The sequence below is a fragment of the Melanerpes formicivorus genome, unplaced genomic scaffold (genome assembly GCF_026170545.1).
Source record: "Melanerpes formicivorus ecotype bairdi unplaced genomic scaffold, bMelFor1.0.p_v2 SCAF_5, whole genome shotgun sequence".
In the NCBI taxonomy this organism is placed as follows: Eukaryota; Metazoa; Chordata; class Aves; order Piciformes; family Picidae; genus Melanerpes; species Melanerpes formicivorus.
The window spans coordinates 11,634,721-11,660,596 of record NW_027142357.1 but is presented as its reverse complement, the minus strand read 5'-3'; the positions used below and the strand labels follow the sequence as shown (position 1 = coordinate 11,660,596).

Here is a 25,876-nt window from a genome sequence, read left to right as displayed (position 1 = left end):
TAACTTCATCTGTCCTGGGCTTGCCGTTTCACCCACTCCCCTCATGGAGGATTGGATGGTGAATTTGTCCTGCTGTGGAAGGAGAGGAGGACAGGACATGTGTCAGCTATCTGCTTAGTCCTCTGCAAGAAATATCAGGTGGGGAGCCATTGCAAAATATAGAAGTTAACCTCTTTAGTGAGAGAAAAGTGTTTGCAGAAGCATCGTTCTCTAGTTCATTTTATATAAACTTGGAAATAATATGGTTTAGTTCTTATTCCTCATTTGGCCACTTCATACATCTTGGAATGCTATTATAGATTCTGAGAGCATTTTTTCACTTTTACTTCGGACCATAGAATAGAATAGAATAGAATAGAATAGAATAGAATAGAATAGAATAGAATAGAATAGAATAGAATAGAATAGAATAGAATTAACCAGGTTGGAAAAGACCTTCAAGATCATCAAGTCCAACCTATCACCCAACACCATCTAATCAACTAAACCATGGCACTAAGTGCCTCATCCAGTCTCTTTTTAAACACTTCTAGGAACAGTGACTCCACCACCTCCCTAGGCAGTACATTCCAATGGGTAACTGCCAGGAGGATGGAGACTCCCTTTTTACCAGGAGTCCCATGGAAAAGACAAGGCTTGATGGGAACAAATTACTGCTGGGGAGATTCCCATTGAATTCCAGAAGAAAATGTCTCCCCATTGGAACAGTCTTGGAATCAGCCCACAAGGGAAGTGGTGGATTCCCCTCCATTGGACAGCTTAAAGACTCACTTTCCCCTTACTCTGAAAATCTTTTGTTTTCTGAAAAGTTATCACCTGCCTGAAGGATAATTGCATTTTGGCACTTGCCCAGGAGTTTCCCTAAACAAGGAAAAGTTTAAGAATTTGGTGAGCTGGGGAAAGAAAAGAGCTGATAGGAAAGAACCCAGCAAAAAATGCACAATTCATTCCATCACTTGAGGGACCAAGGCTGCCCAGCTCCAAGTCTCCTGTGTTTCATTGTTTTTCCATGTCATGGTGCTGTTTGGGCATCAAATTGCTTTGGCAATGATAAGGTCAAAAGAATTGCTGTGAAGGTGATGGCTCTTGGAAACTGATGATACTGCTACAGCTGCTTGTGAGCTAAGGCCAGTCCCTCACCTGGGTTCACGCATGAGACTCTACTGAACAATCCAAGCTGTGTAAGCAGTAGAAGTCTTTAAAACACATTTAGAACATCTTCTGTCTGCCCTCTAATTCATGTATAGGCAAGGGGAGAGGAGTTTTCAATTGCCTGAGGGCCATTCTGTGTGACAGCACTTTATTACTGCTCTAAATCAAGAGCCTGGACTTCAGCTTCATTGATCTAAGCCTTAAATGCCAAGCTAGCTTCTTCCAGAGACTTTACTGGGTATCATTGTAAATGGGGGGATTCCTGCTATCTCAGAAGTGTTGGTCCATTCTCCCTTTCCTCTTATCCTGAAATTCTCCCGTTGTGTTTCCTATCCTGTCTTCAAAGAAATTAACCTAACATTCTGGTCTTCAACCATAAAGACAAGTGTTGGGGCTGTTTTCATTTGTCACTGTCATACTGAAACTGCTCACACCAGACCTGCCTTCCTTGGTCCTGACCAGGCATAAGACAAGGCACATGAAAAATCAAGAGAGAAACCCTAAGACATCTGACTACTATATTAAGGAGCTACCTCTCTCCTGAACACAAGGGTCTGCAATGACTCAGCACAGGACAGGGTCACTGTGTTTGGCTTTGCAGGTAAGGAGGAAAAAAAAACCAAACCACCATACCACCTACAACACAGAGCTGTGAATCATTAACTTGGAGATTATGACAAACCAGCACAACTCAACATATAAATGGGTTAAGTTCCTTCAAAAGCAGCATCCAGCTACAGCCTAAAGGAACAAGCTCTTCTCTCTGTCTCCACAGTATACATTCCAGTCACAGGAGGATGACTTTGAGGCTTTGCTGTGCAGGCATTTTTCTCATCCTCTTTCCTGGCCTCTCAGATGGAGGGAAACTCCTGGTGGTGCCCACGGTAGGAAGCCACTGGCTTAGCATGCAGAAAGTGGTTGAAAAGCTCGCCAAGAGAGGACATGAGGTGGTGGTGCTTATGCCAGAAGTGAGCTGGAATATGAAAGTGACCCAGGCTTACACTGTGAAAACACACCCAGCAACTCTGACGCTAGAAGAACTGGACAATTCCTTTCATGAGTATGTTGCCACTCACCTGAAGGATCTGTCTTTCCCCATGAATGCTCTAGCAATATACAAGAGGTCAGCGCATCTTTTCAACAGTTTCTTTACTCAGTGCAGGGACCTCTTCGACAGCAAGGAGACCCTGCAGTACTTGAACCAAAGCAGCTTTGATGCTGTCCTAACAGATCCCATCTTAATGTGTGGAGCAACAGTTGCTAAGTATCTTTCTCTTCCATCTGTGTTCTTCATGAGAGGATTTCCTTGCAGCTTACACTATGAAGCACCACAGTGCCCAAACCCTCTGTCCTACATCCCAAGGCTATTTTCCTTCAACTCAGACCACATGACATTTTTACAGAGAGTTGAAAATGCACTGATTGCCATCATGGAACTTGTGTACTGTAATGGCTTATATGATGACATAGTACAGCTTTCCTCAGAAGTTCTTCAGAGAGATGTATCTGTGTTGGACCTCATAAACTCTGCTTCCATTTGGCTTCTGAGATTTGACTTTGTGTTTGAGTATGTGAGGCCAGTGATGCCCAACATGGTGTTTGTTGGAGGTACAAACTGTGTTCAGAAGAAACCACTGTCTAAGGTAAGTTATTTTCCATCCAAATAATACCTTTAGCTATGAGTTGTCATTATGGCCTTTTTTGTGCCATTCAATTTTTTATTTCTGGCAATGATTGGGCAAAACCAGGCTGCAGCAATGCTTTTCCACACGCTGAAATCAAATTACCTTAATGGAGGCAGATGCCTCAGAATTCACAAGGATTTCACAACAAATCCAACAAAAAAATGCCATCTGCCAGCTATGAGTTGCTGCCTGCATTGATTTGTATTCTCCAGTAAGGAGCAGTTGCTTATTTCCTTCTCATGGAGTCTTTTACCTGGTCAAAACCCCCAGGAGTATTCTCTGAGTTTTGCTTGTTTTCTTTTTCACTCTAGACTCAGCAAAATCAGTTCTTTCTCTTTGGTTGTGTTTTTGTGATTTATGATTTCCAAACTGGCTGTCCAGCTGCAGTTATTTCTGTTTCTACATCACGATGAGACATAAATGTCATACTGAAATCTGAAGAATTAATATAAGATTTGTGTGTCATCCTCTGAGTGCATTTCATGTTGCATTTTTGAAAGGAAAACTAGGCTTCTTTTCTCTCTGGGTAGATCTGTAGTCAATTGTATTAACTGCCATTATGACAAGAGTACATCTTTGGTGTTTGTTTATGAAGGAAGGAATGTGCTGGCACACATTGAAGGTTAAAAATTAACAAGTAGAGCAAAAGGAGATATATATTTATCAGGAACAGTGTTCTCCCCTTCCCTGGATGTTAAATATTTGATTTTGCAGTCAATAAGTTCCCTGCAGAAAAGCTGGGGCTTGTATGGACCTTTCTACAAAGGGCTGCATTGGTTGCCTCCAGAGCAGAACTCTCTGGTTTATATCCACCAAAATGGCTCTTCCATTTCTGTGTTTTTACCAACCTGCCAGGATATTTCTTCTTCTGACTTTGTCTTTATGTTTAGCTGAATGTGGAAAGATCCTGGTGATACCTCAGGATGGAAGTCACTGGCTCAGTATGCGCCTGGTAGTGGGGAAACTCCAGCAAAAGGGACATGATGTTGTTGTGCTTGTACCATCAACGAGTTTGTATATGAAACCAAAGGAGCCTTATAATTATACCGTGAAAGTATATCCAATACCTTATGGAGAGGACCGTTTAGCTGGTGGTCTACAGTCGTTTGTTAATGATCATTTTATTGAGCAATCTGTGTTGAATATTATCATTACAATGTATCGAAGCGTGCTAGAATTTTCCAACCTTTTCTTCATCAACTGTAAGAGCCTTTTGCACAACGAAGACATGATGCAGTACTTGAGAGAGAGCAAATTTGACGTGGTGTTCACAGATCCGGTCCTCATGTGCGGTCCGATAATTGCTGAGATTCTTTCAGTACCTTCAGTCTACTTTTTGCGAGGACTTCCTTGTGGAATGGATTTTAAAGCTGCCCAGTGTCCAAGCCCTCCTTCCTATGTCCCCAGACTCTTCCTAAACCATTCAGATAGCATGACATTCGCTCAACGAGTGAGGAACATGCTGCTCTATGTGCTGGAGTTTGTTTACTGTAAGCCAATATTTGCTCCGTTTGAAGAACTGGCATATGAAATTTTTCAAAAGAAAGTGACAGCTGTAGACCTGCTAAGCCGTGGATCTGTTTGGCTAATGAGATCTGATTTTGTATTTGAGTTCCCAAGACCAGTGATGCCAAACATGTTTTTCATTGGAGGGATACACTGTGATCAGAAGACAAAATTGTCTCAGGTATACAATTTTATTTTGTTTCTGTTGAAAAGGCAAGAAAATAGATCAGGAAGCTTCCTTAAGTGAAAACCTAACTAGCACCACCTTGGTATTTAAAGACAGGAAGCTAATGAGAATTTCTGCATGGTGCAGAAATGTCATTTCCTAGCGTCCAGCATTTAGATGAGATCATAGCCTGGCAAAAATAAAATCTTATCAGATATTAAAATGAGAATGACATGTAGAGGGGTTTTTTGCAAATTATTAGCGTTTTGGTTGAACTTCACCTGAATTTTGGTGAGTTTCCAGCTATCCTTCCCAGCAGGAGCCAGGCTTGTTAGCTTCCATTTCATCTTGTGGTGGGTTTGGAAGGGGTAAGGCCAAGAAGCCTCCTCCCTTCCCCCTTGTAAAGTAAAACGGAAAAAAAAATTGAAGGGAAAGGAAAAAAAACTCGCAAGCTGAATTAGCAAAGCAGTGGAGCTATATTTACAAAGCAGTGTAGGGAATGCAGGGGGAATATTTACAAATTTACAATATCTACAATATATACAAAGATATACAACAGAGTAACACAGAAATGAGAGTGACCCCCTCGGCAGAGAGGGGTTCCCCACCTCCGCTCTCCCCTCTCTCCCCCCTTTCCCCAGAATGGGATAGAAAGAGAAAGAAAAGAGAGGGAAAAAAAAATGTTAGAAGCAGTTTGTGTTAATTGGAAAGGAGTCAATACAGGCCTGGTATCTTATCGGCCTCAAGGCCGAAGCCTTGGCAGAAAGCCCAGCACAGAAAGCTGTTGCCTGAAGAAGAGGCGGAAGCAAGACTGAAGATAAGGTGCCGGAGTGCCCAGGGTAGACCCAGCTCACTCCCAGTTCAGAAGGTGCTTCCTCCCACTTTACCAATGAAATAGTTTAGACTATTCCTTCCGTTTACCAACTTCCGTCCACCATATTCCCTTTCTTAAGGGGGCAACGTCAACCGGCCACAGTCCACCCCTTCTAAACAATTTCATTGGCTGTTCACACTGTCCATCCAATCCAAAACGATATTTACAGTTTGTGAGTAAAGTTCATAGTCCATTCCGGCTATGCTCAGATGTAGATGATTCAAAAGTCCAAGAAAATCAGAAAATGAGAAAAATGGAAAACAGTTCATTTCTTCGCCGACGAAGCGAAGAAAAGGGAAACAGGGAAATCTCAGGGTCTCTTAGTTGACTCAGGGCTCTCAGGGATCTCAGGGTTCGTGCACCGTAGATTCCTCGTTGATTCTTCCTTTGGACACGATGTAGCTGTACAGCAGTTTGAAATTAACCTCTTTCAGCTAAAGTTAAATTTCTTTGTGGAATACACTGAATTTCACCATTCTCTTGCATTACCCAATAAGTGTGACCCGGACCTTCAGCTGAAACCACCCCTCGGACAGGTTTAGCCTCTCCTGAGGGTGAAAATACCCAAACAGTTTTACCTAACATTTTCTCTAACAACAGGAACTCTATCACCTTCTACTTTCCGTAGCAAATCTGATTGTGCAGGTCCAGCTCGGTTCACTGAACCTCTACTATTTACCAGCCAGGTTGCTTGTGCTAAATGCTTTTCCCAGTTTTTCAAAGATCCACCCCCCATGGCTTTGAGAGTGGTCTTCAACAAACCGTTGTAGCGTTCAATCTTCCCTGAAGCTGGTGCATAGTGGGGAATGTGGAATATCCACTCAATACCGTGCTCTTTTGCCCAGCTCTTTACAAGGTTGTTCTTGAAATGAGTTCCGTTGTCTGACTCAATCCTCTCTGGAGTTCCGTGTCTCCACAGGATCTGTCTCTCCAGACCGAGAATGGTGTTGCGTGCAGTTGCATGTGGAACTGGATAAGTTTCCAACCATCCAGTATTTGCCTCTACCATAGTAAGCACGTATTGCTTACCAGAACGAGAACGTGGTAGAGTGATGTAGTCAATCTGCCAAGCTTCACCATACTTGTACTTGGACCATCTGTCACCATACCACAAGGGCTTAAGTCGTTTTGCCTGCTTAATAGCAGCACAAATGTCACAGTCATGGATGACTTGTGTGATAGCATCCATGGAAATGTCTATGGATCTGTCACGAGCCCATTGGTATGTTGCATCTCTGCCTTGATGTCCTGACGAATCGTGAGCCCACCGAGCTAAGAATATCTCACCTCGGTGTTTCCAGTCGAGATCAAGATTAGAGTCCATGTCTACTTGAGAAACTCTTGCAGCTAGATCTGCCTGATGGTTGTGTTGCTGTTCCTCAGTAGCTTTGCTCTTAGGAATGTGAGCATCGATGTGTCTCACTTTCACTGGAATTCTCTCGATTCGATCAGCAATGTCCTGCCATAGGTTGGCTGCCCAAATGGGTTTTCCTTTCCTCTGCCAACCACTCTTCTTCCAGTTCTTTAGCCAACCCCATAGAGCATTGGCTACCATCCATGAGTCGGTGTAGAGATAAAGCTTTGGCCATCTCTCACGTTCAGCTACGTCGAGAGCTAGCTGGACAGCTTTTACCTCTGCGAACTGACTGGATTCTCCTTCCCCATCTTTCGCCTCTGCAACTCGGCGTGTTGGACTCCACACTGCAGACTTCCACCTTCGCTTGTTTCCAACAAGACGACAAGAACCGTCTGTGAACAAAGCATATTTCTTTTCATCATCAGAAAGGTCATTGTAAGGAGGAGCTTCCTCAGCATGAGTTACTTTCTCCTCTGGAGGTTTGGCACAGTTGATGCCTTCAGGCCAACTTGAGATCACCTCCACTAGACCAGGTCTTTCAAGATTTCCCATTCGAGCTCTCTGTGTTATCAGAGCCATCCACTTGGACCAGGTTGAGTCTGTGGCATGATGTGGTGTGGATCCTTTGCCTTTGAACATCCAATTCAAAACTGGTAATCTGGGAGCTAAAAGAAGTTGTGATTCAGTTCCAATCACTTCAGAAGATGCTTTTACTCCTTCATAGGCAGCTAAGATTTCTTTCTCTGTTGGAGTATAATTAGCCTCTGAACCTCTGTAACCTCGACTCCAGAAACCAAGAGGTCGTCCACGTGTCTCACCTGGAGCTTTTTGCCACAAGCACCAGGTTGGACCATTGTCACTCGCAGCCGTGTACAAAATGTTCTTAATGTCTGGACCATCTCGGACAGGTCCCAGACCCATTGCTTGAATCACCTCTTGCTTTATCTGGTCAAAGGCTGCTTGTTGCTCAGGTCCCCAGTGGAAATGGTTTCTCTTTCGAGTCACATCATACAGAGGTTTCACAATCTGACTGTATCCAGGAATGTGTAGTCTCCAAAATCCCACTATCCCCAAGAAACGTAGGGTCTCTTGCTTGTTGGTGGGACTTGCCATGGTAGAGACTCTATTTACCACATCCACTGGAATGTGTCGGCGTCCATCCTGCCACCTCACTCCCAGAAACTGAATCTCTGTGGTAGGTCCTTTTACCTTGTCTCGCTTGATGGCAAAACCTGCATTCAGAAGAATGTCAATGATTTTGTTACCTTTCTCGAAGACTTCCTCAGCAGTTTTGCCCCAGACGATGATATTATCGATGAACTGGATGTGTTCTGGAGCACCTCCTTTCTCCAGAGCATCATGGATCACTGCATGACAGATGCTTGAGCTGTGGATCCAGCCCATGGGCAATCTGTTGAAAGTGTACTGGATTCCTCTCCAGGTGAAAGCAAACTGAGGCCTGCATTCCTCTGCTATGGGAATAGAGAAAAATGCATTAGCAATGTCTATGGTAGCATACCATTTGGCCTCTTTGGATTCCAGCTCATACTGTAGCTCCATCATGTCTGGTACTGCTGCACTCATAGGTGGTGCCACTTCATTCAGGGCTCGGTAGTCTACCGTCAGACGCCAGTCTCCATTCTGCTTCCGCACAGGCCACACTGGACTGTTGAAAGGTGAATGAGTTTTGCTGATGACTTTCTGACTCTCCAACTGATGAATCAGACTCTGAATGGGCAACAAAGAGTCACGGTTGGTTCTGTATTGTCTGTGATGCACAGTCTGAGAAGCAACCGGCAATTTAATGTCCTGTATCTTATGTTGTCCCACAACTGCAGATTCATCAGAAAGTTCAGGTCTGGCAGATAGCTTCAATTTTTGTCCATCAATTTCTATAGAAGCTACTCCAAAAGCCCATTTGTAACCTCTAGGGTCTTTGAAACGCCCTTCTCTCAGAAAATCAATTCCCAAAATACAAGGTGCATCAGGTCCGGTCACAACTGTATGCTTCCTCCATTGTTTACCAGTTAAACTTATATTAACCTCTACCTTACTTAACTCTTGAGATCCACCAGTGACTCCCAGAATAGTTATAGACTCTGATCCCTGATAATTTGATGGTATTATGGTGCACTGAGCTCCTGTGTCAACCAAGGCCCTGTACTTCCGAAATTGTGAAGTGCCAGGCCACTGGATGTACACATCCCAATAGATTCTATTATCTCTGTTATCCCTCTCCTCCCCCTGGCGGGAGGCAGGGCACCCCTAGTTATGGGGAACATGCGCACATGTGCATTGCACATATTGTGCAGGGTTATAACTTTGCATGTTATAACTGGAGCCACTGTTGGAACCATAAGAGTCGTTCTGGGGAACTGTGGAAGTAACAGCTACCCTTCTGGTATTGCTACCTTGGGTTCTGCCACTTTGCAATTCCCTCAGTCTCCTGAAAAGATTAGAAGTTGGTTGGCCATCCCAGCGGTTCATGTTCTCACCAAACTGATCACGCAGAGTTATCCAAATAGTTCTACGTGATTGCCTTGGTGGTCTGTTTTGGAATGACCTGTTTTGGAATGTCCTGTTTTGGAATGACCTCCTTGGAGGACGTGTATTCCTTGGAGGACGTGTATTCCTCACAGATGAAACTTGTACCCACCTGGAGGAAGAATTGAAATTATCCCTCTGTGCCAATTGGGATATGGAATTTCTAAATTCATCTTTTAACTCTCTTATGCAATTCTGAATATCACCAGACATCGTTTTAATGGCCGAAACCAAAGAACCACGTGTCATGCTATCCTCCAATTGTCTCATTTGATCACTGAATTGGCCAACCGTAGGAGAAGCTCCACCATAACTTCTTGACACAATTCTGCTTGCCAGAATGTTTGCATAATTGGAAGGAGCAAGCTTGATGATCTTTTTAGCAAGACCAATACCCACAGGAATGTCATCAGGATTCAGAGTTTCATGTTCACCATAGAGTAGCTCTCTAACAGCAAATTCTCTCAAGCGCTTAATTCCCTCATCTATGGTAGTCCAGGGTTTAGGATTCCATGGGAGATCATCTCGGGAAGGGTATCTCAGGGCAACCGCTATTAAAAGGCGTATCCACAGATTAACCTTACCGAGAGCTTCACCTAGATGTCTATCTATTCCATTGTCCCTTGAGAGAGTTCCTAACTGAGCTGCTGACTTGTCTCCAACTGTTAGAGCTGAAGCACCTGTATCATAACACCTACTAAGCCAAGCTAGAACTGGCTCCTTATCTGCCCTGGTGAAATCTTTACGGACATTTCGCAATTCCTCCCGTGGTGATGAACAGTCCGTAATATCATCTTCCTCCTCGTCTCCCTGAATTCTTTGCCCATATAATCCTGCTGTCATTCTCCTAAGGATCTCTTTAAGCTGAGAACCACCTTTGCCAGCTGCTTTCCTAGCTTCATCTCTATACTGCTTTGATCTCACTAGGTTAGCTAGATCTTTAAAACAAACCTTCTCTTCCTCCTGAGCAGGATCTTTTAGAGTAGAGGGCCCCTCACCAAGATCAGTCTCCAACTCCTCTTCTTCTCCATCTTTGGCCTTTCCAGCTCTAGTCTTTAAAGGAGCCACCTTAACTGGAGCTGTGTTTGAATTTACAGCCACCTTAATAGAAGCTGACAGGTCTTGAGATAAATCAGCTGCTGGGGCAGTGACTTCCGGTCCCACTGAGGGAGTGGGCGGAAGTGACGTTGCTCCGTTAATGGCCGACGGAGAAGAAGAAGAAGGAGAAGGAGTAGGCGCCATGTTGATACCAGCCGATGCCCTTGGCTGCTTGCCAGAATCAGCAAAGTCATTTAGAGCTGCTTTACCAATTAACTTTTTAGCCTTCTTTTTGGCTGACACGGGTTCTCCACAGTCCTCGTCACTAGATGACTCTGAGACTGATCGAGAGCCACGGCGTTTTCTTTTTGATCTAGTTTTAATAACAAAACAAGCTCTGGACACCTTTCTCTCTCGACGCCAGGAATACAGAGAATACACATTAGTTATTACCAGCAGCAGAATTATACACATGAAATAAATCACCTTTGGATCCCAGGCATCACCTAAAGTTACTGTCTCCTCAGGTGGAATCTTAAAACCCTTTATCTCAATTGGGAGAGTGGTGGAGGTAACATTCCTGTATCTCACTGGCCATAATAAATTAATACATTTTCCATACCATAATTTAACTCTATACATAACCCACATATAAATTGTCCGCACCAAATATTTACCCAGGTAATCCAGAATCAAACCCAAACAATACCTGTAAACCAGAGCCCCAAAAATTGAAAAGAATAATCGCTCCACAAACCACAATACCTTCATGTTTGCTAATTCAGCTAGAAAACACTAAATCAATCAAATAATAAATTAAACTAATTATCTGCTGCACGTTGGGTACGCCAATAAAAAAAATGTGGTGGGTTTGGAAGGGGTAAGGCCAAGAAGCCTCCTCCCTTCCCCCTTGTAAAGTAAAAGGGAAAAAAAAATTGAAGGGAAAGGAAAAAAAACTCGCAAGCTGAATTAGCAAAGCAGTGGAGCTATATTTACAAAGCAGTGTAGGGAATGCAGGGGGAATATTTACAAATTTACAATATCTACAATATATACAAAGATATACAACAGAGTAACACAGAAATGAGAGTGACCCCCTCGGCAGAGAGGGGTTCCCCACCTCCGCTCTCCCCTCTCTCCCCCCTTTCCCCAGAATGGGATAGAAAGAGAAAGAAAAGAGAGGGAAAAAAAAATGTTAGAAGCAGTTTGTGTTAATTGGAAAGGAGTCAATACAGGCCTGGTATCTTATCGGCCTCAAGGCCGAAGCCTTGGCAGAAAGCCCAGCACAGAAAGCTGTTGCCTGAAGAAGAGGCGGAAGCAAGACTGAAGATAAGGTGCCGGAGTGCCCAGGGTAGACCCAGCTCACTCCCAGTTCAGAAGGCGCTTCCTCCCACTTTACCAATGAAATAGTTTAGACTATTCCTTCCGTTTACCAACTTCCGTCCACCATATTCCCTTTCTTAAGGGGGCAACATCAACTGGCCACACATCTTAGTTTCTTATGCCACATATATGTAGGACTCAAGATTTTAGTTATTCATCAGTTCTTTTTGTATCTGCCAGACTGATTGATTTTCATCTTTGCCACTATGTAAATGTGTCAATGGCTAAAGCCCAAGACACTGCCTCTTAAAATGGTATCTTCCCCTTCTTTTATAGGTTATATCATTAGGTTTTCAGATTTTCTGGGCGTAGATGTCTTCTGTAAATTCCCATTCAGGCTTTTAGGTACCAACCAGGTTTCTGAATCAAGCAAAGCGTATTCCATAGCAGATGGAAAGCAGGAAAGGAATATTGAAGTATGGCAAGTCCCTCTGAAACAGAAATGGAGAAGAAATCCCTAATATCATCCCTTTTTATCTGGATAAGTATGGTTAGTGCTTGTGTTGGAAGTGGCAGCATAGATCCTTTTAGCAGGACAGTCTCTGGTGCCACCTGGTTCACTCTAACTCGTAATCCATGTTCAAATGGAGGAAAAGGAGGGGGTCACAAGGAGTCTTTCAAAAGGGCATGGAGGCAGGAGAGGGCAAGATTGCTGATCAGTTACTGAAGACACAGGTAGATGGTGGGAAATTCCCCCCACGGAAGACGCTTGACTATCCTCAGGGATCAGTGCTGGGCCCCATCCTCTTTAACATCTTTATTGATGATCTGGATGAGGGCATTGAGTCTATCATCAGTGAATTTGCTGATGACACCAAGCTGGGGACAGGAGTTGATCTGCTAGAGGGTAGAGAGGCTTTGCAGAGGGACCTCGACAGGCTGGACAGATGGGCAGAGTCCAACGGCATGAGATTGAACACATCCAAGTGCCGGGTTCTGCACATCAGCCACAACAACTCCATGCAGTGCTACAGGCTGGGGTCAGAGTGGCTGGAGAGCAGCCAGGCAGAGAGGGACCTGGGGGTGCTGGTTGATGGTAGGATGAACATGAGCCTGCAGTGTGCCCAGGTGGCCAGGAGGGCCAATGGCATCCTGGTCTGCATTAAGAACAGTGTGGCCAGCAGGAGCAGGGAGGTCATTCTGCCCCTGTACACTGCACTGGTTAGGCCACACCTTGAGTACTGTGTCCAGTTCTGGGCCCCTCAGTTTAGGAAGGATGTTGACTTGCTGGAACGAGTCCAGAGAAGGGCAACGAAGTTGGTGAGGGGCTTGGAACACAAGCCCTATGAGGAGAGGCTGAGGGAGCTGGGGTTGCTTAGCCTGGAGAGGAGGAGACTCAGGGGTGACCTTATTGCTCTCTACAACTACCTGAAGGGGGGTTGTAAACAGGCAGAGGTTGGTCTCTTCTCCCAGGCAGCCAGCACCAGAACAAGAGGACACAGTCTCAGGCTGCGCCAGGGGAAGTTCAGGCTGGAGGTCAGGAGGAAGTTTTACACAGAGAGAGTGATTGCCCATTGGAATGGACTGCCCAGGGAGGTGGTGGAGTTGCCTTCACTGGAGGTGTTCAGGAGGAGACTTGACAGGGTGCTTGGTTGCATGGGTTAGTTGATTAGGTGGTGTTGGATGATAGGTTGGACGTGATGATCTTGAAGGTCTCTTCCAACCTGGTCTGGTCTGGTCTGGTCTGGTCTATTCTATTCTATTCTATTCTATTCTATTCTATTCTATTCTATTCTATTCTATTCTATCCTATTCTATCCTATTCTATTCTATTCTATCCTATTCTATCTTTCTTCACCCGCTGGTCTAGCCTGAATGCAACCTCTTCTAGTGTTCATTTGGCAGCCTTTTCAGAGGTTATGATCAGGAAGTCTGTTTCTGTGCATCATGCTGTCCTAAAGTCTTTGAAGATTCCCCTTAGGTTAATCCTATGTTGTAAACTTAGGTTGGGGACAGTGGCAATAATGGACTGGCTGGTCCTGAGGGCAGGTGCTCCATATGGACAAAGCTTTCCCTTCAGGCTTGAAAACACACATGCAAAAATTGAATGTTGTCGTGGGTTTGAGACGAAGGCTCAGCCTTCTTCCCCCAAAAAATTGAGGGGGGGGGTCACAAACGGTCACAAATATGAAGGAAATTTCCACCAGGGATGCAGAGCCCTGGATGCCCTGGACAAGCAGTTGTATTCCAAAAGTACCTGCCCAGTCACCTACTTACAAACTTTTATGGTGTGAGGTAATCGCCAACATTATAAGCTGTAGGAGAAGGTTGGTTTTGGATAACTTTGGAAGGCTGTGGACAAGATTTGCCTTTGCTCACATTAGAGATGGCTATGTTTAGTCTTTGACTCAGAACAGAATGTAAACATCTTGAAACTGAAGGAGAAAAACTAGGCAGAATTTGGTTGGATGTGTTAAAATATTGTTTTGTTATTTTAACCTATTGTTTTGTTAATTACAAGCATGCCAGTAGAAAATAACCAATTAAGATCAGACACAGGTGCTTTCCAATAGACTATATAACTTTGCTGTAGAACGTAATAAAGGTGTCTGCCTGCATACATCTTGTCCTGGAAGCTGTGCTCAGGGTGATTTGAACCTCTACATAACAAGAAATGGAAGCATTGTTCGAGAAGAATGAAAAATCCATATTATAACAAAAAAAAACCAAGCAATTTAAGATACAGAAGGATCTGGATTTACAGAGTTGATGAACTGTTTCAGTCATGACCTGAGCTGACACTGGCCTTGAACTCATGAGTTCATGAATTAGAAATGTGATGATTTACCTTATTTGTGGTACAATGGTGAACTGCAGTTTTCCAATTTCTGTTTTCTGAATCAGTTCCTCTGCCAGGAAGCATGGCCTTAAGGGGACAGTTGTGCCCCTGCATGAGGGGATTCAAAGCCACAGGTTCCACTACCAAGTTCCTAATTAATTTAGCTAAAAGAGAATCTCTCTTCTCATCAAAGCTCAGCTGCTGTCCTTCTCCACCTCAGATCTGGGGTTGCATTGTGCATCCTGGTAGTGGGGATCTATTCATAAGACATGCAGGTTGGAGTGCTTCCAGGAGGTGAGAATTCAACATCAACCTTCTCCATGCTGCTTAGGTGTTCTCAATTAGGAGAAGAAATGGTGTTGCAATTTCCATTCATTCTGCTGGATGCATCTGCAGTGTTGCCTTTTGAAAGCAATGGCTCCTCTGTTTCCCTGTTTTTACCAACCTGCAGGAATATTTCTTCTACTGACATCATCTTTATTCTTTGCTGAAGGTGGAAAGATCCTGGTGACACCTCAGGGTGGAAGTCTCTTGCTCAGCATGTGCCTTGTAAGGGGGAAACTCTGACTAAGGAGAGCCCTCACAGAAGCTGGCACTGCTTCTCTACCCACACTTCCTGGTCCAGTTCCCTTTCTCACCATCATATGGCCCCATCAGGTGTAGCCTGTGCTTGTGTCAGCATTGGGACTGGAAACAGACATGAGCCAGGGTAGTAACTAGAGAACAATATCTCCCTCTTTGAAATGAGCAAGTGTTCCCAGCTGCTTACTTAATGCTCATCTCAATTTCTTCCAGTGTTGAATGCCATAGTGGTCCACTCTGATCACACATTGTGGTACATTGTGGTAGCATCCCAGAGCTATGCAGCTTCTTACCGAAGTTCAGAGTTCCTAATGCATTCCGTAGGTGACCATGTGTGCAAGGGAAACAAGACTTATCTTGCACTCCCTTGAACCCAGCAAGATTTAACCCCTCTAGAAATAACTGCCTGATAACCAAGACAACTGAGGGAGTTGCTGGCAAGCTCTCCACCACACAGAAGTGCCTCAAAGGTACTGATTAACTTCTCCTGTCCTTGGCTTGCCTTTGAAGCCACTCCCTTCATGTTAAGGGTGCTGCAAGGTTTGGATGGTGAATTTGTCCTGCTGTAAAAGGAGAGGAGTGCAGGACACATGTCAGTCTATCTGCTTTCTCTTCTGCACAAAACAGATCAGAGGGGACTGCTATTGCAAAATACACAAGTTAACCTCTTTAGTGAGAGAAAAATGTTTACTAAAACACCTTTTTCTAGTTCATGTTATACGAACTTGGATATAATATGGTTTAGTTCTTATTCTTCATTTGGCCATTTCATGCATCTTGGAATGCTATAACAGATTCTGAGAACATTTTTTTTCAGTTTTACTTCAGACCTTCTCCCCTTACTCTGAAGATCAAATCTTTTGCTTTCTGAATAGTTATCACCTGCCTGAAAGACAATTGCATTTTGGCACTTGCCCAGGAGTTTCCCTAAACTAAAAAAAGTTTAAGAATTTGGTGAGCTGGGAAAAGAAAAGAGCTGATAGGAAAGAACCCAGCAAAAAATGCACAATTCTTTCCATCACTTGAGGGACCAGGGGTGCCCAGCTCCAAGTCTCCTGTGTTTCATTGTTTTTCCGTGTCATGGTGCTGTTTGGGCATCAAATTGCTTTGGCAATGATAAGGTCAAAAGAATTGCTATAAAAGTGATGGCTCTTGGAAACTGATGATACTGCTACAGCTGCTTGTGAGCTAAGGCCAGTCCCTCACTCGGACTCACGCATGAGTCTCTACTGAACAATCCAAGCTGTGTAAGCAGTAGAAGTCTTTAAAACACATTTAGAACGTCTTCTGTCTGCCCTCTAATTCATTTATAGGCAAGGGGAGAGGAGATTTCAATTGCCTGAGGGCCATTCTGTGTGACAGCACTGTATTACTGCTCTAAATCAAGAGCCTGGACTTGAGCTTCACTGATCTATGCCTCAACTGCCAAGCCAGCCTCTTCCGGAGTCTTTTTCTGGTGGTAGTGTAACTGTGAGGATTCCTGCTATCTCAGAAGTGTTGGTCCATTCTCCCTTTCCCCTTATCCTGAGTTTTCTCCCATTGTGCTTCCTATCCTGTCCTAAAAGAAATTGCTCTATTGTTTCCAACCATGAAGACATTTGTTGAGGCTGTTTTCATTTGTTCCTGTTGTACTGAAATTGCTCACACCAGGCCTGCCTTGCTTGGTCCCTGCCAAGACATAAGAAAGGACACATCAAAGATCCTAAGGAGTCTGACTAGCATGTTGAGGAGCTACCTCTCTCCTGAACACAAGAGTCTGCAATGACTCAGCACAGGAAAGGGTCACTGCATTTGGTTTTGCAAGTAATGAGAAAAAAATAAACAGACCACCTACAACACAGAGCAGTGAATCATTAACTATCAGATTCTGACAAGGCAGCACAACTCAACATATAAAAGCAACAACTTCCCTCAGAAACAGCATCCAGCTACAGACTGAAGGAACAAGCTCTACTCTCTGTCTTCACAGTCTGTAATCCAGCCACAGGAAGATGACTCTGAGGGTTTGCTGTGCCTGCATTTTTTTCCTCCTCCTTCCTGGCCTCTCAGATTGAGGGAAACTCCTGGTGGTGCCCATGGTAGGAAGCCACTGGCTTAGCATGCAGAAAGTGGTTGAAAAACTGTCTGAGAGAGGACATGAGGTGGTGGTGCTTATGCCAGAAGTAAGCTGGCAGATGAAAACGACCCAGGCTTACACTGTGAAAACACACCCAGCAACTCTGACGCTAGAAGAACTGGACAATTCCTTTCGTGAATATGTTGCCACTCACCTGAAGGATTTGTCTTTCCCAATGAATGCTCTAGCAATATACAAGAACTCAGTGCATGTTTTCAAGATGTTCTTTACTCAGTGCAGGGACCTCTTCAACAGCAAGGAGACCCTGCAGTACTTGAACCAAAGCAGCTTCGATGCTGTCCTAACAGATCCCATCTTAATGTGTGGAGCAACAGTTGCTAAGTACCTTTCTCTTCCATCTGTGTTCTTCATGAGAGGATTTCCTTGCAGCTTACACTATGAAGCACCACAGTGCCCAAACCCTCTGTCCTATGTCCCAAGGCTATTTTCCTTCAACTCAGACCACATGACATTTCTACAGAGAGTTGAAAATGCACTGATTGCCATCATGGAACTTGTGTACTGTAATGGTTTATATAATGACATAGTACAGTTTTCCTCAGAAGTTCTTCAGAGAGATGTATCCCTGATGGATCTTGTGGACTCTGCTTCCATTTGGCTTCTGAGATTTGACTTTGTGTTTGAGTATGTGAGGCCAGTGATGCCCAACATGGTGTTTGTTGGAGGTACAAACTGTGTTCAGAAGAAACCACTGTCTAAGGTAAGTTATTTTCCATCCAAATAATGCCTTTAGCTATGAGTTGTCATTATGGCCTTTTTTGTGCCATTCAATTTTTTATTTCTGGCAATGATTGGGCAAAACCAGGCTGCAGCAATGCTTTTCCACATGCTGAAATCACATTGCCTTAATGGAGGCAGATGCCTCAGAATTCACAAGGATTTCACAACAAATCCAACAAAAAATTGACTTCCTCTACCAGCTGCAAATCACTGCTCTTAGTGATTTGTATTCATCAGTCAGAGGCAGCTGTTTATTTCATTTTCATGGAGTCTGACATTTTAGGCATCTAGATTTCTTTCACCTGAAGAAAACCCTTGAAGACTATTCTCTAAGAGTTGCTTGTTTTCTTTTTCACTCTAGACACAGCAAAGTCTGTTCTTTTGCTTTGGTTGGGTCTTCCTGATTTATGGTTTCCAACCTAACTGTCCCGCCTCATCTTCTAATGACTCCAGAAGTATTTGAAGGCTGGCATTGTAAATTGTCCCTTATTAGGAAGACATTGCAAATGAACTTGAAATTTAGCCAAAGTTAATGCAAAGTTGCTCTTTTGGGGGGGCAGATCATAAACAGAGTTCATAGAAACTGGTCAAAGCAGAGTTCAGAAATGGAAGCTGTAGGAACCTTTCCCATTTGTTCTTCTTGTTGTTTCACCAGAAACACCCACTACTTCCTTAAACATCTGGTTACCTTGAAACATGACATTCAAATCAGATTTGAGGAGGTAGTTACTGAAGTAAAGGAGCAATGTGAGTCTCTTCATGAGCCACACATTTGTCATTCTGTCCATGCATTCCATGCATTTCCATTCAGGGTGCTGATGAACTCAGTAGCAGTTCATAGCAGCCTGGTGTCACTGCAGCATCTGTTTGTTATGCTTTTGCAAAGGCTGCTGAGCACCATTAATGCTGAGGAAAATTATTCTGCACTCTTGGGTCACCCAGGCTACAGCCTTGTTTAACATGAAATATATGTCCTTCAGTATCCATAAGTGAGGAAGCCTTTGCTCCAGGCTGGCACATAGTTCTTGCCATTTATGGCCTCTGATCAAATAACCCTGGGGCTCTAATCTGTACACACAACAGGAATTGCTAAAGAGCACCAGACCCTTCTCACCTGAGCCAGTCCTTACTGTTTGACTCATAATTAACCCAGTTCAGATCTGACCTCAGCTGACTCTGTACTAACCTAAGTTCATCCTTTCTTTCTTTGTCTGTTCTCTGTTAGGCTCCAATTTCTGTTTCCTGAATCACTTCCTGTGCCAGGAAGCATGGCCTTAAGGGGACAATTGAGCCCCTGCATGAGGGTATTCAAAGTCACAGGTTCCACTACCAAGTTCCCAGCTAATTTAGCCAAGAGAGAAGCTCTCTTCCCATCAAAGTTCAGCTGCTGTTCTCTACCTCAGATTTGGGCTTGCATTGTCCATCCAGGTAGTGGAGATCTATCCATAAGACATGCAGGTTTAAGTGCCTCCAGGAGGTGAGAATTTAACATCAACCTTCTGCATGCTGCTTAGGTGTTCTCAATTAGGAGAAGAAATGGTATAGCAATTTCCATTCATTCTGCTGGGTGCATCTTCAAGGTTGCCTTTGAAATCAAAACCTTGCTGCTTTTCTCACTGAGTACTTCTTCACTCCATGATATTAAGCACAGTTAGGACAAGAGTACATCCCTGGTGTTAGTTGAGGAAAGATGGAATGTGCTGGCAAAGTTCCAAGCTTATAAATCCTCAAAAAGCACAAAGAGGGACATCCTTCTCATCCAGTCATGTTAAGGGCACTGCACTGTTTGGATGTTGAATTTGTCTTGCTGTGGAAGGAGGAGGGCAGGACATGTGTCAGTCAGATCTCTGTGAAGTCTTCTGAGGAAACAGCAGGTGCAAATCCATAGCAAAACAGCTCTTTAGTGGGAGAAAAATGTTTGCTAAAAGATCTTTTTCTTGTTCATTTTATATGAACTTGGAAATAATTTGGTTTAGTTCTTATTCCTCATTGAGCCATTTCATGCCTCTTGGAATGCTCTTACAGATTCTGAGAGCATTTTTTTCACTTTTTTTTTTCACCTTCTCCCTCTACTCTGAAAATAAATCTTTTGTTTTCTGTAAAGTTATCAAGTGCTTGAAAGATAATTGCATTTTGGCACTTGCCCAGGAGCTTCCCTATAGTGGGGAAAGAAAATAAAAATGCTGATAGGAAAGAACCCAGCAAAAAATGCACAATTCATTCCATCACTTGAGGGACCAAGGATGCCCAGCTCCAAGTATCACAGTATCACAGTATCACTAAGGTTGGAAGAGACCTCAAAGATCATCAAGTCCAACCTGTCGCCACAGACCTCATGACTAGACCATGGCACCAAGGGCCATGTCCAAACCCCTCTTGAACACCTCCAGGGATGGTGACTCCACCACCTCTCTGGGCAGCCCCTTCCAATGACTAATGACTCTGTCAGTGAAGAACTTTCTCCTCACCTCAAGCCTAAACTTCCCCTGGCACAGCTTGAGACTGTTTCCCCTTGTTCTGGTGCTGGTTGTCTGCGAGAAGGGACTAACCCCTTCCTGACTACAACCACCTTTCAGGTAGCTGTAGAGAGCAATGAGGTCACCACTGAGACTCCTCTTCTCCAGGCTAAACAATCCCAGCTCCCTCAGCCTCTTCTTGTAGGGCTTGTGCTCAAGACCTCTCACCAGCCTTGTTGCCCTTCTCTGGACACGTTCAAGTGTCTCAATGTCCTTAAGCTGAGGGGCCCAGAACTGGACACAGAACTCAAGGTGCAGCCTAACCAATGCAGAGTACAGGGGCACAATGACTTCCCTGCTCCTGCTGGACACACTATTCCTAAATCAGGCCAAGTCTCCTGTGTTTCATTGTTTTTCCATGTCACGGTGCTGTTTGGGCATCAAATTGCTTTGGCAATGATAAGGTCAAAAGAATTGCTATAAAAGTGATGGCTCTTGGAAACTGATGATACTGCTACAGCTGCTTGTGAGCTAAGGCCAGTCCCTCACCTGGGTTCACGCATGAGACTCTACTGAACAATCCAAGCTGTGTAAGCATTAGAAGTCTTTAAAACACATTTAGAACGTCTTCTGTCTGCCCTCTAATTCATGTATAGGCAAGCGTAGAGGAGATTTCAATTGCCTGAGGGCCATTTTGTGTGACAGCACTGTATTACTGCTCTAAATCAAGAGCCTGGACTTCAGCTTCACTGATCTATGCCTCAACTGCCAAGCCAGCCTCTTACGGAGTCTTTTTCTGGTGGTAGTGTAACTGTGGGGATTCCTGCTATCTCAGAAGTGTTGGTCCATTCTCTCTTTCCTCTTATCCTGAGGTTTCTCCCGTTGTGCTTCCTATCCTGTCCTAAAAGAAATTGCTCTATTGTTTCCAACCATAAAGACATTTGTTGAGGCTGTTTTCATTTGTTCCTGTTGTACTGAAATTGCTCACACCAGGCCTGCCTTGCTTGGTCCCTGCCAAGACAAAGGAAAGGACACATCAAAGATCCTAAGGAGTCTGACTAGCATGTTGAGGAGCTACCTCTCTCCTGAACACAAGAGTCTGCAATGACTCAGCACAGGAAAGGGTCACTGCATTTGGTTTTGTAAGTAATGAGGAAAAACAGCAGACAACAGAACAGTGAATCATTAACTATCAGATTCTGACAAGGCAGCACAACTCAACATATAAAAGCAACAACTTCCCTCAGAAACAGCATCCAGCTACAGCCTGAAGGAACAAACTCTACTCTCTGTCTTCACAGTCTGTAATCCAGCTACAGGAAGATGACTCTGAGGCTTTGCTGTGCCTGCATTTTTTTCCTCCTCCTTCCTGGCCTCTCAGATGGAGGGAAACTCCTGGTGGTGCCCACAATAGGAAGCCACTGGCTTAGCATGCAGAAAGTGGTTGAAAAGCTCGTCGAGAGAGGACATGAGGTGGTGGTGCTTATGCCAGAAGTGAGCTGGAATATGAAAGTGACCCAGGCTTACACTGTGAAAACACACCCAGCAACTCTGACGCTAGAAGAACTGGACAATTCCTTTCGTGAGTATGTTGCTACTCACCTGAAGGATCTGTCTTTCCCCATGAATGCTCTAGCAATATACAAAAGCTCAGTGCATCTCTTCAACAGTTTCTTTACTCAGTGCAGGGACCTCTTCAACAGCAAGGAGACCCTGCAGTACTTGAACCAAAGCAGCTTCGATGCTGTCCTAACAGACCCCTTTTTTATGTGTGGAGCAACAGTTGCTAAGTACCTTTCTCTTCCATATGTGTTCTTCATGAGAGGATTTCCTTGCAGCTTACACTATAAAGCACCACAGTGCCCAAACCCTCTGTCCTATGTCCCAAGGCTATTTTCCTTCAACTCAGACCACATGACATTTTTACAGAGAGTTGAAAATGCACTGATTGCCATCATGGAACTTGTGTACTGTAATGGTTTATATAATGACATAGTACAGCTTTCCTCTGAAGTTCTTCAGAGAGATGTATCCCTGATGGATCTTGTGGACTCTGCTTCCATTTGGCTTCTGAGATTTGACTTTGTGTTTGAGTATGTGAGGCCAGTGATGCCCAACATGGTGTTTATTGGAGGTACAAACTGTGTTCAGAAGAAACCACTGTCTAAGGTAAGTTATTTTCCATCCAAATAATACCTTTAGCTATGAGTTGTCATTATGGCCTTTTTTGTGCCATTCAATTTTTTATTTCTGGCAATGAATGGGTAAAACCAGGCTGCAGCAATGCTTTTCCACACACTGAAATCAAGTTGCCTTAATGGAGGAAGATGCCTCAGAATTCACAAGGATTTCACAACAAATCCAACAAAAAAATGCCATCTGCCAGCTATGAGTTGCTGTCTGCATTGATTTATATTGTCCAGTAAGGAGCAGTTGCTTATTTCCTTCTCATGGAGTCTTTTACCTGGTCAAAACCCCCAGGAGTATTCTCTGAGTTTTGCTTGTTTTCTTTTTCACTCTAGACTCAGCAAAATCAGTTCTTTCTCTTTGGTTGTGTTTTTGTGATTTATGATTTCCAAACTGGCTGTCCAGCTGCAGTTATTTCTGTTTCTACATCACGATGAGACATAAATGTCATACTGAAATCTGAAGAATTAATATAAGATTTGTGTGTCATCCTCTGAGTGCATTTCATGTTGCATTTTTGAAAGGAAAACTAGGCTTCTTTTCTCTCTGGGTAGATCTGTAGTCAATTGTATTAACTGCCATTATGACAAGAATACATCTTTGGTGTTTGTTTATGAAGGAAGGAATGTGCTGGCACACATTGAAGGTTAAAAATTAACAAGTAGAGCAAAAGGAGATATATATTTATCAGGAACAGTGTTCTCCCCTTCCCTGGATGTTAAATATTTGATTTTGCAGTCAATAAGTTCCCTGCAGAAAAGCTGGGGCTTGTATGGACCTTTCTACAAAGGGCTGCATTGGTTGCCTCCAGAGCAGAACTCTCTGGTTTATATCCACCAAAATGGCTCTTCCATTTCTGTGTTTTTACCAACCTGCCAGGATATTTCTTCTTCTGACTTTGTCTTTATGTTTAGCTGAATGTGGAAAGATCCTGGTGATACCTCAGGATGGAAGTCACTGGCTCAGTATGCGCCTGGTAGTGGGGAAACTCCAGCAAAAGGGACATGATGTTGTTGTGCTTGTACCATCAACGAGTTTGTATATGAAACCAAAGGAGCCTTATAATTATACCGTGAAAGTATATCCAATACCTTATGGAGAGGACCGTTTAGCTGGTGGTCTACAGTCGTTTGTTAATGATCATTTTATTGAGCAATCTGTGTTGAATATTATCATTACAATGTATCGAAGCGTGCTAGAATTTTCCAACCTTTTCTTCATCAACTGTAAGAGCCTTTTGCACAACGAAGACATGATGCAGTACTTGAGAGAGAGCAAATTTGACGTGGTGTTCACAGATCCGGTCCTCATGTGCGGTCCGATAATTGCTGAGATTCTTTCAGTACCTTCAGTCTACTTTTTGCGAGGACTTCCTTGTGGAATGGATTTTAAAGCTGCCCAGTGTCCAAGCCCTCCTTCCTATGTCCCCAGACTCTTCCTAAACCATTCAGATAGCATGACATTCGCTCAACGAGTGAGGAACATGCTGCTCTATGTGCTGGAGTTTGTTTACTGTAAGCCAATATTTGCTCCGTTTGAAGAACTGGCATATGAAATTTTTCAAAAGAAAGTGACAGCTGTAGACCTGCTAAGCCGTGGATCTGTTTGGCTAATGAGATCTGATTTTGTATTTGAGTTCCCAAGACCAGTGATGCCAAACATGTTTTTCATTGGAGGGATACACTGTGATCAGAAGACAAAATTGTCTCAGGTATACAATTTTATTTTGTTTCTGTTGAAAAGGCAAGAAAATAGATCAGGAAGCTTCCTTAAGTGAAAACCTAACTAGCACCACCTTGGTATTTAAAGACAGGAAGCTAATGAGAATTTCTGCATGGTGCAGAAATGTCATTTCCTAGCGTCCAGCGTTTAGATGAGATCATAGCCTGGCAAAAATAAAATCTTATCAGATATTAAAATGAGAATGACATGTAGAGGGGTTTTTTGCAAATTATTAGCGTTTTGGTTGAACTTCACCTGAATTTTGGTGAGTTTCCAGCTATCCTTCCCAGCAGGAGCCAGGCTTGTTAGCTTCCATTTCATCTTAGTTTCTTATGCCACATATATGTAGGACTCAAGATTTTAGTTATTCATCAGTTCTTTTTGTATCTGCCAGACTGATTGATTTTCATCTTTGCCACTATGTAAATGCGTCAATGGCTAAAGCCCACGACACTGCCTTTTAAAATGGTATCTTCCCCTTCTTTTATAGGTTATATCATTAGGTTTTCAGATTTTCTGGGTGTAGATGTCTTCTGTAAATTCCCATTCAGGCTTTTAAGTACCAACCAGGTTTCTGAATCAAGCAAAGCATATTCCATAGCAGATGGAAAGCAGGAAAGGTATATTGAAGTATGGCAAGTCCCTCTGAAACAGAAATGGAGAAGAAATCCCTAATATCATCCCTTTTTATCCGGATAAGTATGGTTAGTGCTTGTGTTGGAAGTGGCAGCATAGATCCTTTTAGCAGGACAGTCTCTGGTGCCACCTGGTTCACTCTAACTCGTAATCCATGTTCAAATGGAGGAAAAGGAGGGGGTCACAAGGAGTCTTTCAAAAGGGCATGGAGGCAGGAGAGGGCAAGACTGCTGATCAGTTATTGAAGACACAGGCAGATGGTGGGAAATTCCCCACACGGAAGACGCTTGACTATCTTTCTTCACCTGCTGGTCTAGCCTGGATGCATCCTCTTCTAGTGTTCATTTGACAGCCTTTTCAGAGGTTATGATCAGGAAGTCTGTTTCTGTGCATCATGCTGTCCTAAGCTCTTTGAAGATTCCCCTTAGGTTAATCCTATGTTGTAAACTTAGGTTGGGGACAGTGGCAATAATGGACTGGCTGGTCCTGAGGGCAGGTGCTCCATATGGACAAAGCTTTCCCTTCAGGCTTGAAAATACACATGCAAAAATTGAATGTGAAGGAAATTTCCACCAGGGATGCAGAGCCCTGAATGCCCTGGATAAGCAGTTGTATTCCAAAAGTACCTGCCCAGTCACCTACTTATAAACTTTTATGGTGTGAGGTAATCGCCAACATTATAAGCTGTAGGAGAAGGTTGGTTTTGGATAACTTTGGAAGGCTGTGGACAAGATTTGCCTTTGCTCAAATTAGAGATGGCTATGTTTAGTCTTTGACTCAGAACAGAATGTAAACATCTTGAAACTGAAGGAGAAAAACTAGGCAGAATTTGGTTGGATGTGTTAAAATATTGTTTTGTTATTTTAACCTATTGTTTTGTTAATTACAAGCATGCCAGTAGAAAATAACCAATTAAGATCAGACACAGGTGCTTTCCAATAGACTATATAAC

The 25,876-nt window shown here is 43.5% G+C and overlaps 3 protein-coding genes and 1 pseudogene across 4 annotated transcripts in view; all 4 read left to right on the top strand.

Annotated features, from left to right (window-relative positions):
• LOC137441143 (UDP-glucuronosyltransferase 1A1-like) overlaps positions 1-25,876 on the top strand; it is a 110,912-nt gene that overhangs the window by 8,104 nt on the left and 76,932 nt on the right. Inside the window, exon 1 of one of the 2 annotated variants that reach the window (XM_068138117.1) lies at positions 23,430-24,277. The exons of the other annotated variant lie outside the window; for it this stretch is intronic. Within the exon in view, the coding sequence (XP_067994218.1) occupies positions 23,534-24,277 (744 nt within the window). The 5' untranslated portion in view covers positions 23,430-23,533. Of the gene's footprint in view, positions 1-23,429; positions 24,278-25,876 lie in introns of those variants that run through there. 2 annotated transcript variants of the gene reach the window in all.
• On the top strand, positions 1,898-2,834 carry LOC137440993 (UDP-glucuronosyltransferase 1-6 pseudogene; annotated as a pseudogene).
• On the top strand, positions 17,001-18,764 carry LOC137441041 (UDP-glucuronosyltransferase 1A8-like). The gene is given in 2 exon segments (XM_068137829.1): positions 17,001-17,903; positions 18,735-18,764. Coding segments are annotated over 2 exon segments (876 nt in total). The 5' UTR covers positions 17,001-17,057.
• On the top strand, positions 21,622-22,587 carry LOC137441147 (UDP-glucuronosyltransferase 1A8-like). Its single transcript, XM_068138130.1, has one exon. It carries the CDS (start codon positions 21,703-21,705, stop codon positions 22,570-22,572), a length of 870 nt encoding a protein of 289 aa, XP_067994231.1. The 5' UTR covers positions 21,622-21,702; the 3' UTR covers positions 22,573-22,587.

Excerpts from the sequence above, each read along its gene's own strand:
- LOC137441147 (XM_068138130.1), top strand. The coding sequence starts at position 21,703 with ATGACTCTGAGGCTTTGCTGTGCCTGCATTTTTTTCCTCCTCCTTCCT.